Source organism: Galleria mellonella, unplaced genomic scaffold (assembly GCF_026898425.1).
Source record: "Galleria mellonella isolate WM207_F2 unplaced genomic scaffold, CSIRO_AGI_GalMel_v1 utg28, whole genome shotgun sequence".
Taxonomy (NCBI): domain Eukaryota; kingdom Metazoa; phylum Arthropoda; class Insecta; order Lepidoptera; family Pyralidae; genus Galleria; species Galleria mellonella.
Window position 1 is genome coordinate 5,379,166 of NW_026442064.1, and position 13,402 is coordinate 5,392,567.

The window sequence follows — 13,402 nt, forward strand, 5'->3', positions numbered from 1 at the left end:
GTGGCATATGGCAGTGAATTTACTGGGTACGGAGGAATAACACCAGAGTCCTCAGGAATGGCAACGCATGGGGGGTATCATGGGCGAAACAGTATACTCTGTTATGTCCATGGTATTGCTCATGTTTATAGGCGACGGTTACTACTTTCCATCAGGTGGGCCGTCAGCTTGTTTGCTATTCTAAGTTGTATAGAAAAAAATGAACAGCACCTCCATGGATACCGCTCAATCAAATAATCAAATCTTCCCTTTTTATAATATTAGTTTAAATAAGATAAATGCAAAAAAAAAATTGAGATAAATTATTACTATATTGATATAAAAAGTATTCCTCAGAAAAGGAGAAAGTTAGAAAAAGCTTTCATCAGCTATTTTATAAAACTGGAATCGAAATTTGTAGTTTTTGTTAATAATTTATAATTAAAGATAATTTGGGATAAAATTTCTAAATTGTCAAGTAAATATTAACTCCCATAATACTAATATTTCTTGCTAGTATGTGTTTTTTGGAAGTCATTGGATTCAAGTAGCTTAGGACCGTTCTTTGTCAGTCTATGGGAAAGGCTTATGTCCAGCAGTGGACGGATAATGGCTGAAATGATGATGATAATGTGTTTTTTACAAAATTTAACACAAGGGGATAAAGACAAGAATTATAATAAATTATTACTATATTCATAAAAAATAAATAAAACCACACACCAAATTTAGAATTTTTCCTCCAATTATCTTTAATAATAAAATAATTAACAAAAACTAAACGTTTCTAGCGGTAACAAGAAAGCCACTTAATTTCGGATGTTTATTTTAATATTTTCTTAATAAATATTTTACATATGTAAATTTTAAGAGGAATAAATAAATAATTAAAGGCTTTAAATATATTCAGCATTTCTTTTTATTTAATTGCATATTACAAACAAGAAAAAATCTTTATTCACTAATACATGCCCATTCGTAATGACTGATTATCTACATAAAATAAACTTTAAAATAATTTAATGATCGATTTCAATTCAATAAAAATAACTATAAACAATATACACTACAAATCAATTACACCGAATTTCATTAATATTAATCGTTTATCAATTTGTTTAAATTAAATATAATAAGTCGACTGAGAGAAAAGTCTTTAATAATCTCATTTAATAAGCAATGTATCGATTCATAAAATCATATAGTGATCTACATATATAATAATAAGTACAAATAAATACAATAAGAATATTATGTTTTATATGATATAATTTTTTTTTTTAATATGATTCACCTGTGCCTGGTACTACAGGAATATTCGTGAATTTGCAATTATTTTACGAAAGCAACGAATTATTTTAACATTGAGTACCAATCACGTAATAATATACCAGTATTAAAAATCCCATTTGTGCGTCATCTACATATTGAATGGAATCAATTAGTATTTGAAAAATATTTTTAGATATATATTATTTAAAATATTCTATGTGGCATTATTAGAAAGGAGAACAATTTATATTATTAATTTACTACAAAACAAAACAAAAAGGCAAACAAAATTCAATTGACAATAAAGGTATTATCGAATATTATAGATAACGCTCAAATGGAGTTCTTAAAAGCATTTCTATTTAGGCGACTTTAGTAGGAGAATGATATTCAAATTTGATTCTTTGAACGTCAATAACCCGTCTAATCTAAAGCAGTATCAATAAAAAAAATCGATTAATTAATTGAATGGTAACAAGTTATAGTTTTATACTACATCTAAGATACGACGACATATCTGACGTAATAGGTAATTTTATTTAAATTAACACATATTTAATTCAGTAATTTATTTCTTAAATTTTTATTGTATAGACTAAAAGATTTTTTTAGGAAAAAAATTTGAGAACTTTTATTACATTTTACTGTAAACACGACTAAAGAAACATAATTAAAATAAAAAAAAGTACTTTTTATGATCGGTGGTCCTCAAAGTCGCCTAAACGAGTGCCTCTTAAATATACTGTTATACAGTCACATATATTTCTTCAATAATGACTAATACCAATAATGCCCACATAATATGTCTGTGTTCATTTAGTTATCAATCATACTAAAACTTAGCCTAAATTAGCAAAACAATATAATTCTAACGATACATCACTACGTCGTTATGTTTTGACTAGGATTTACAGAAGGCCATGGTTGTAAACTGTAATAACTAACTTTAAACTATTCGTACATTATGGTTAGATATATGACATCACAGTGAGTTCGTACCATTCGTTCAAGAGGATGCAGATACATACTTAAAAAGTGTTAATAGTGGTAAAATAAAAAAAAAACATATCTGAGTATCCATGATGTTCAAAATTGCAATCAGAGAAATATACTAAATGTGAACGTACGCTCATAACATATTGGCGTTTTAACGGCTAAGCAAACCGCCATGACATTCTTTGCATACGGTGTGTTCGAGATGGAAAAAGATTAATTTTTGCCCCGTCATGTCTACGAGTTGATGGATCATAAGTAGTTTATTAAACACCGTATTAATTTGTCTACTCAGCTATGTAGGTACAAATCTTGGAGTTTAAATACAATTGCGTCAATTATCGTTTCGCACATATTGATAATCTACAACCATCGTCTTCTGCAAGTATTTAACTAATCCATCGTAACTATATCCATACAAAGAACGGTCTGTAAACAATTTTGCATATTATGAAATATTTTTTTGTTATTATAAGACACTTTAAAAATGTAAGATATCTAGAAATATTATTACCACATTGAAATGCAAAATATGCTGGTTTAAGAAGAATTAAAATATTTAAACGGTTATCACTAAATGTACAAATAAAATGGTGGCTGTAAATATACGGAACAACCAATCTGTATATTTCATAATAAAAAAAAATTGTTTAGCAGACTTCACCATCGCCTTTATTAACATGATAAAAATTCGGTAAATATACGCTTGAGGATAAATACAATAATTAGTTTTGCATTCAATATTTTCATTGTCATTATATATTTCCAAATCATTATTATTACGATAAATTTTTAAAATTATTAACAATATTGATTATTTCATTTCTACATTCTATTCCAAATATGAAATCAAATGATAAAAATTTACATTTCAAATTGAACCCTTATTGTAATCAGGGTTAATACCACATTAAGTCAGATTTCATTATAATGTGAAATAGCATTCATATTTCATTATATTCATTAAATTCAGTGCAATGCGTGCTGCATGTAGATTATATCAGCATCCTTACAACGTGAGCCTACTTTATAAGGACGACACTGTTGTAGCATTCTCTAATTAAAATCGCAATCTCGCGATCTCAGATCAGTTTCAGGTTTTTCATTATCATTATTTTATTAAAACTTACCTTTTATACGCGTCAAAAATATATAAAGAAAGTATATACACCAAAGAAAACTAAATACTAGAAATAATTATGTTTCCTTTAGTGACATTATGCCAACAAAAACTGTCGATAAATGACGGAAACAGATTTATAGACTACACTCGAACATAATTTCTACATAAACAAAATTTTAATATCACAAAACAGTAAATTATTAAACATATGAAACTAAAACTGTACTGATCGCAATGTTGCCATTTTTATAGGAATGCTCTCTTATATGGGATTGCTATCCTCAAGCGTACCGAATGTACACTCTATTCCAAATACGAAATTCTGATAGATTCATTATTTAACTTAGTCACAGTAGAGTACCCAAAGGAATTTCATATTTGGAACAGTGCGCAAATAGTGTATAAAACAACTAAATAATATGTCAATAATTCAAACTTAAAATATATTTGCACCATTAGTCATTTGATAAGAGATTAAAAGAACCTTAAATACAATCTAAATAAACAATATACAGATGCGATTCCGGTCGCGTTCCAACTTCAATCTTATATTTGTAAAACGCAATGGCGACATAGACGTTATCCGACTGCTACCTTGTTACATTACACTAATCGCCTGCTTTTATAATTTACCATAGCACTGCGGGATATCGTATAATTATGCTGTTACTGTATAATAAAAAAGAAAATGTAGGCTATACGCGTAGGAGACACTTCGAAAATTCCGTGTTTGCTCATGATGTTTGTGGAAATTTAAAAACGTCTCCACAATTGCTTACATTTTGCTCCCTTATAACATCGTTAGAGTAAAATGGTATAATATCGTGCCGTGTTGGTAAATTATAAAAAACATCCACTATTACACGCCTTTAGGTAAAGAGAAATAATATTATAATTACATTGTGATGCAGATGACAACCACAGCCGAAACACTCGACAGAGACGGTCACATCTCTGTCACATGAGAAATTTCATACAATACATATCTATTTATAATATAATTTATTATATAAAAATTTTGTTCTATACTAACAACTAACACTACTAAAATGAATTTGGTGGTTATAAGTTGTACATTACGCCTATATGAGATATAACATACACCGGCTCGGATGAACGGAAATAAATAAAACATGCTCGCGCGCCGGCCGGCCAACTGAATATAGACGAAATGAGCGAGATAGTTTTACAAACCGAAGCGCCAAGTAAATGTAATCCAGCCAAATAAGCACACGATTAATATGAATATGTATAATATAGTTTTCAACAAAGTCCATGACGTGCCGTGCACTGCCTCTATTCCAAGGAATGTTCGGAAACGTGACGTGAAACGTGACTATGATCAACACACACTAGTTATGTAGAGATGCCGGTCGATCGACGTGCGCACGAGTCGAAATTTGCACATATAAATGTAGTATTTACTTATTATAGTGTTCTGTCATATACTACTATACCACTCGTACTAATTATGACTCGTGCACGCGCGCTGAACGACGTAGGAGTGATGTGAATAGGTAACAAATGGATTTTGAAATGCCAACTCTTAATTAAAATCAATTCCTAATATAAATTGCCGAATGCAACCAAGCTCTAATTAAAGTTGAAAACACTGACTCTCCCTAAAAATCCGTGAGCTCCATACAATTTGGGAATGTATTTTTATAACGATTACATATTTAATTTTATTCTATTATTTAAAACCAATAGAATAGTGAAATATGTATGAATAAATTACATGTATAAGTAATAAATTTGTCAAAAATCAGTAATTATATTTATTTAAAATAGTTAAGAAATAAATAAAAAATAAGATCTTTCCAGATTAATAAAAATGAGCAAACTGTATGGGCACTGGTACCTTTGTGTTCTTATTTTTTATTTTTAATATACATTGAAAAAAAAAAAATACATTCCCAAACGAGGCGTCCTATTCATAAACAGCGAACAAGTTATGCGTCAATCGGTACCGCTGGTTTAGTCGACGTACACACGTAAACGAAGTCTGTCTCGGAGTTGAAGCGTGCTCGGCTGGCCTTACGTTAGGCGGTGGCGACTTGCCATACTATCAGGTGACTCTTGGACGCCCGCTCAGCGAGTGAACTGTGACCGCTCGACGAGCCATCTTCGGCGACTATCACACTGTCTTCCATCTCCGAGTCGGCTGTTGGAAAGTAACACTACATTAATATGACTTGTTAAAAGGTCCATTACAAGATAAGGATTCCGTTTCGTAAAAAAAAAGCTATTACAATTGTGACAAAATTAATCAGTATATCCAAAGGCATATTATTTATATTGCGTCTTTTCTTATATGTTATATAAAAGATTGAGTAAAATTAGTATGCAATTAGGCATTTTGGTATATTTACCCAAATTAATTAATCTTATTATTATATTTACCAAAATAATTTATAAAAGTAATCAATAAATTTATCATTTAAACCAATATGAACACAAAACACAAAATTTAGATACACCATACATTTTAAAATAAAAAAAAAAGAATATTAACTTACTATATTATAACTTAAATTGTGTTTAGTAGTTAATTATTACAACAGAAATAACTAATGTTATCTTTAAATTTATCTACAATTTAAATACTGTGATAATAGCTTCGCAATAAAATATAAAAATTCCTATTACAAAATAAAAAGTTACTTTAATCAATATACACTTTACAATAATTTATATACGACTTAGTAAAATATTTACAAGGTAAGTACCATCTGACCATGACACTATCCATTACAGCATGAGAGACCTCCCATTCTAAACAAGTAGTATTAAATTTATCGATGGATACGTCATAGTTACCGCGCAAATGAGATAGAACGAGACAGTATTGTTCTTCTTCTTGTTCTTTCAAATTGACACTTGTAACATTATATCAATAAAAACCGTGGTCAAAAGGTAATAACAAAATACAGGATTAGCAATATACACGTTAGCATTACACATACACTGTACAGAACTGTACAATCATAGAAGAACTAAACCTTACCTTCTGTTACATTAGATTCAAATTAGTACGAGCCGATAATGAACTAAAGTAAGCCAATGGATGAACAATTGAAGTCTTGCCAGTACCAAAATATCTCCCATGGGCAATGCTATAGTTTGACCAGAAATAGTGATTTTTATATACAGTTTGGTTCGAATATTTTTATTTTTAATTGAACATATGTATTTAAAAAAATTTTTTATTGAAATATGGGTTTGTATTCTAAAACAACAGTAAAATATTAATAGAAAATGCTTTTTATAGACAAGCATCGCCCTAAAATAAGAGAGTTAATTAAAACTAAATTAATAGAGATCAATAAAAAGATTATAAAAAAGCACAACACTGTTATTATATTTCATATATTGTGTTGCATATAGTTCACTTATTAAAAACCAATATAGCTGACTGCTTGCTGAATACAGATTACTATTATTTAGTAATTCTCTATTGTTTCTTCATATTTTGTGAAATAAATGTAAAGAAAAAAACTATCAAAGCACATACATGCATAACTAATAAATAGTAACAATATCACATATTTCTGGTCAAAGTAAAATGTTTTAGTGTAACGTACACAAAGTTAGTACTTGTTAATGATTAAATTAGTGATGTTATGGAAAGTCAAGCATTTAAATTACATGCTCCTTTGCAATGATCAATAAAATAACGTACCCACTCATTTAATGTATATTTTAATATTATCTCTTATATTATATCAGGTACGTTTACTTCTTTACTAGTCTGCCATACAATCAGGTGGGAGGCTGTGTCTCGCACGTCATCAGCATGCTCTTCTAATGGCAAAAATAAAAAAAAAATAGGGGGAATTACAACTCGGCCTATTACAAGTTATTTTCCAAATAAAATGCGCTTTATTAAATTAAATTTACGGCACAAAATGAGTTTAGTATTTGTTCATTTAGAAGGTTAATCATTGACTCCCTTACTTAATAATATTATGCAACTTAAATGATTAATATAACATTTAATGTTAAATCCGTTGGCAACCGAATAAATATTAGCCTTTATAAGTAAGGGAGTAATCGACTTAATTATATTTTTATTATTTTACTATATGATTACATGCAATGCCTACATGTGGCGTCTTTGTAATCCATGTCACGACGGTATTTCATAGTCGCGCATTTTAAAAGAAAAACAACACCTACATTCAAATCAAACAATAGGCACATAGCTATAGTGGTTTCTCATATATTTTACCATATCCTAAAAACAAGAATACATATTATTACTTTATGTCTAAGCATAATGAAATATGATAAGCGTAAGCATCAAAACACTACATAAAGGCCGCTACACATGAATACTTGAGCGATATTTTGCACAGAAATTGGTAAAATAATGATAAAAATGTATTTATATATCATATATATATCAATATTTCTTTTACAAGAAAGATACATAACTATAATTATTTTTAACACCTGAAGTACAGTATTTAAAATATCCAAAATTGAATATACATAATGTTTACCTACATAATCTTTTACATTATTAAAAATTTATAGTATATACACTGTATTTTTAAAACTACTGCACATTCGTTTTCAATTAACGATAATAATCGTTTAAATGCTCATTATCATTTCAGTAACTAACCATCAGCTCAAGCTACATACGGACTTGATGAAGGAGAAAATACAGCTATTATGTAAACTTCACCTTATTTTCGTGGATATACTGTTTCATTTGAATAATGCTGTTAATCTCATTTTTAACCTGTGTAATTCACTAATTTGAATTTCTATTTTTATCTATAAAAAAAATAGTATACCTACCAACCCGATCTCAAAAACATAAGTATGTTTTATACTAATAAAAAATATTTGTTTTTTTTTCGTGTAAACACTCTTAAGATATAAACTTTATTGTGAAAATATTAAACTCAAGTATTCCACGTATGGGATAGGCTTAACTAATCCATTGTTACTAAGCGTAAGCCTCTCATTCAGTTTGCGGCAATATAGACCTTATATAAACTATGCCAAAGTGCATATTGCTTGTTTTGAAGTAACTCTTTAGGATCTAAGGTTTGCTGGCTGGTAGGATACTTCCAACCGGGTATTATTGGGAACTATATTTTTACAAATTATTGAAAAAGTAATAAAACAAATCTCATATCTTTTTATCGAAATGGTGCATAAAATAAACAAATAAAAATTCAAAAGTATAAAATTAAATATATAAAAAAGAAAATATAATTTTGTAACTAAGTTTTTTTTAATGCGATAAAAAGACAAGCGAAAATTGTTTATAAATGTGCCAAGTATACAAAACAGATTATATATATTTGAATATTTGTTTTTATTTAATTTTACAATATTATTAGATGTTGGAGATTAGTGACAGTAACACCCGATTAGAATGAGGTAGGATAATGAATTCATTAAACAGCGAGAGGATAACACCACGACGGTGGAGAATCAATTATTTTGATTTAATTATTAGTAAAAATTAATTCTTATGTCAATGAAAATGGCGGTCTATGGTCATTGGCATTTATTGATTAATTCCAAAACGCTCTTATTATTTTTTATTTCGTGATATCTTTAACAATTTTAATTATTACTTCGAATTTGATATGATTAATACATTTTATTCTATTTTGATATATTTTTTATAGAGAACAAAGTGTATAAGTTTTGTAATTTATTTAACTACTACGCAAAGAAAAATATTACTAATATTGTTCTTGTTTTTGCTATGAATAAATGATTGACAATTGAAAATTGACACAAAAAAATCTCAAAATTCTACATCTCTTAATACATATATTCGATAAAATACAAAATCGACAGAATAAAATAATCAACATTATAAAACAAACTATATTAAAATGCCAATGAACATAAATATGAATAAACAAAGATTGATTTTAGTCAAAAAGTATGATAAAATAGTCGTTAAAATATTAGTTAGTTGATAACAATGAAATTTTAACAGTGGTTGGTAATGGAATGGATTCTAAAACATCGTGGTGTAGGAAAATGTTTTGTATAGAAATATTATTCAATAATACACTCTAAAATCTAAGTTACATTAGGTCGAAATTTTGAAATATAAACATTGAAAAATCTATATTACATAATGTAGAAAATCCATAATGCCTTTTACTAAACCTTTCTCTAAAATTATAATTGTAATCAGATCATTACATCAAAATCATTGTTCTAAGGATGAACATGAAAAAAATTCGTATATTATAGATTTGAGTCAAAACTAAATTTAGTTAGGATAGTGAGTTTGTTTATGCCTATTTAATAACTCTGTATATTTAGCATACATCTAATATTTTCATTCTGGTACTATACAGTTATCATGAACTGTACATGTAGCCCATAATGATTATGTATAAGATAATAATTTAATTAACAGTAAAAAAAAAAGACAGTTTTATAGCTTTTCAGAATTTACCCCAACGATAAAAACAAATTGATCATATATTAAGAAGTTAATTCACATCTATTCAAAATATCGACATAATGTAACCGAGTGTTACAATTTGTTCATGCCCACTTACCTATTCTAAAATCAATATAGCCCTCCCCGCCGGATATGACGAGCATCGGAGGGGGGGTGGGGGTGTGTCTTCGTGTGGAGTCAGGGGTGCGGGCGGGAGAACCGCCGGTTCCTGGCACCGCCACGAAGAAAGTGACAGCATCCCGATGGCCATGGAAACTGAGCTGGGCGTGGGCCATTGAGCACCAAGGTATGGCAGCGGAGGTCGGGCTTGAAGGTCGTGGTTGGACTAGTGCCGCGTGGCCTGAAAGCAATGTTGGTGACAAAATAAGTATACAAACTTCAAATCTCGACTTGTAGTTGTTATTTGACAAAAATAAAATGGGAAGCCTGCTGAATAGATAGGTGAGAATAATGTCAAGTCAGTTGGTTTATCATGACGAATCACCTCATTACTTACATCATGACCATCGTATTTAATTCACCAGGAACTAAACACGATGGTTTTTTTTTAAATGGATGATATCGGTATACACCGGCGGGGCACCAGTGAAGGATGATAGGTGAGAATGAAGCAGGTCAGTTAGCCTACCGTGACGAATTCAAGAAGAATTGTTCACGATGGTTTCCAGGGGGAACCACGTGGAGATCGACCTAATAAGGTATATTGCTAGCAATGGGACTGTCAAACTCCATTGCTAACAATCCTTTTCCCCCCAAACACGATAGTTTCCAAGGGCGAACGTTAGATCTAGATTTATATTGATAGCAATAGAGTTGTTAGTTCCCACAACTCCCAATCCCTCTCTCCACCAATGATTTGAGTGAGGTACTATTGTAGAGTGACAACAAACAGTGTTGAAAACAGTTAAGTGTACTTAATTAAATGATAAGTGTAGATACGAAACACTTAGTCATTATGTATTTAGAGAGGCGTTCATAGATTGATTAGTTTTAAAAAATGTTCACTCATTATTTTAACTTCTTGAATATGAACAGAATTATATGACTTGATTATAAATATTGATGTTTCAGCCTGTTCCTTATTCAAATTATCACGAAAATATTAGCAAAATTACTAATTAATCAATTAATCGATTTTTTTATTCATCTATTGGACATCAACAGACTGTCTGATGGTCGGATCAATTATTTATTTGTTTACATTTTAATTAGATTCTACTGAAACAAGCCTTCATTTTTCACCTTATAAATAGTAAACAAGTTTTTAGTTTGCAAGGGAATTTATTTTACATCTCTATCATATCTATACTAATAATTTGTAGAGAAATTTATTTAACATTGGATAAACTCAAAAACTACTTGATCAATTATAAAAATTCTTGAAACTATAGGAAGCTACTAATCAGCGAGTAACACAAGTTGTATTTTATTAAAAAAAAAAAAAAAAAACTTTTTTTTTTTTAATTATACTGACCTGGCACATTATTTCTCGTTGCAGGCGGTAACGACCCACCCACGGAGTCCCGGCTGGAGCCTTCTGACAGCGGTACCGATATGACTACTCCATTGCTGGTCCCGATCCACAGTCTGCCGGAACTGATTAGCAGCGCTGTGATTCTCACCAGCGAGAAGCCCAATTTCCCGGTACCTAGCATCTTGCTTACGTACGGCTCTATGTCTACGTCCTTGAGGTGTTGGTACGTGTGTGCGTGATACAAACGCAGTGTGGAGTCCATTTTTATTGACACCTGTACGATATGATTTCAGTTAATAAAAATTACAATTATTAAACTAAGAAATACAATCATATTATATATATTTATTTTGAAGGACCGTGTAGGAAATACGGTTGTTCATATGCAAAAGTTTCAAGTTATCCAGCGAGCTATGGATAGGGTCATATTCAGAGTTTTTTGTGTGATAGAATCCAAGAAAAGACGATATCCTCAGAAGAATCAAAGTAACCGACATACGCCAAAAGATAAGCTAACTAAAGTGACAACCTTTACAGTTTTACTCCTTTATTCATAAAATCATTAAACATTTTAATAAATGTATTTTAGCTATCGAAATGTTTTGATTTTGCGCTAAATTATTAATCTAAAAGTGATAGAACAAGTTTAAGTAGGTTTCCTTACAAATACATGTTCTAAATTCTCTTCGAATTAATGTTAAAAAAAAAAGAGGTTCATGTATAGATTACAAAATGTCATATTCTCATCAAAGATATCAGAAGCCACCAGCAATATAGTAACTCACCCAAACACCATCGCCATCGCACGCCATCTGCCGGACCTGACTCTCTTGGCGTGGGTGAGCCTCCAACGAGTACAGCAGCGCCCTAGAGCGCGGATCAATCACATGCACCTTGTTCCGGTAACCGCACCACACAGTACAACCCACAGCACTTAGACACCTTACTGCATAATAAAATGTATGTTTATGAGTATAATCCCAAAACGTACAGGTCACAGGTATAAATCTGATAAATATACAAAATATATTATGCCAAACATATAATATGGTTATCGTAGTCCAGGCAATTGAGGTGAACATGTAGCCCGATTAATAAAAAAAAAACAATTGACAATCAGCTTCCTTTGGAAATCCCTTAAAAATATACAAGTTATAAAAAGTATATAAAGTTGTATAAAGTTATATAAACATGTTTTAAAGTCATATAAAATAACCTGAGCATTTTGGATCGCCAAGCGTAAGCTGCCAGTATTGTGAGAAGTCCCATTGTCCTTCAGCCAATCGGGAGAATATAGACACAGTGCCGTCCGCGAGCGCTACGATACATCGTGACGAGCACGCCACGATGGCCAGTATTGCGTCGTTTAACTTCACTCTGTGTGTAAAATTAGGAAATAATTAATATTATTTACAGTCTGTTTCAACAGAACTCAATGACAATATAAATAAACTATTAATTGGCCCAACCATTAGATCATTTATTGAAATCTAGATGCAGTAAATTTTTTTTTAAACTGATTGAATAATTTGTTACTACATTTATTTCCGTTTTTAAAATTATCAAAAACATTTCCATTATGTTTTTTTTATACGACTTAGAATGGCAAACAAGCTGACGGCCCACCTGATGGAAAGTGGTAACCGTCGCCTATAGACATGAGCAGTACCATGGATCTAACAGAGTATACTGTTTCGCCCATGATACCCCCCATGTGTTGCCATTCCTGAGGACTCAGGTGTTATTCCTCTGTACCCTGTAAATTCACGCCATATCCCACCCTTCAAACTGAAACACAGCCATGCAAACACAACTGCTTCACGGGAGAAACACAAATGGGACAGAGGTACCCAAGCAATTGACTATTGTACAAAGTCTCCCTCTGGTTTTATTGAAACAAGACTATACTAGTGTCCACGGTGTGGTTTGTGCTATAAGATATTTTACTACAATGAAAAGTAGTCTATATGTTGAACTAGGTGCTCATGGTACATTTAATCAAAAGCTTTTTGTATAAATACATCAAGTAAATTATTATATTTAATTACAAAAACCAATGGGAGTTTACTGTGACACAATATGATTTTGTACAATTTTACTATAACTG

At 30.6% G+C, this 13,402-nt stretch overlaps 1 protein-coding gene across 5 annotated transcripts in view; it reads right to left on the minus strand.

The window, feature by feature from the left end:
• Window positions 1–880: 880 nt before the first annotated feature.
• The window catches only part of LOC113517118 (JNK-interacting protein 3), a 53,976-nt gene continuing 41,454 nt past the window's right edge, over window positions 881–13,402 (minus strand). For 4 of the 5 annotated variants that reach the window (XM_052895374.1, XM_052895373.1, XM_052895370.1 and 1 more), the window contains 5 exons: window positions 12,512–12,672; window positions 12,081–12,241; window positions 11,296–11,569; window positions 9,919–10,161; window positions 881–5,531 (listed from right to left, as the gene is read on the minus strand). In XM_052895374.1, coding sequence (XP_052751334.1) covers window positions 5,410–5,531; window positions 9,919–10,161; window positions 11,296–11,569; window positions 12,081–12,241; window positions 12,512–12,672 — 961 coding nt within the window. In that variant the 3' untranslated portion in view covers window positions 881–5,409. Of the gene's footprint in view, window positions 5,532–7,049; window positions 7,172–9,918; window positions 10,162–11,295; window positions 11,570–12,080; window positions 12,242–12,511; window positions 12,673–13,402 lie in introns of all 5 variants that reach the window. The other variant, XM_052895372.1, reaches the window with a different exon arrangement.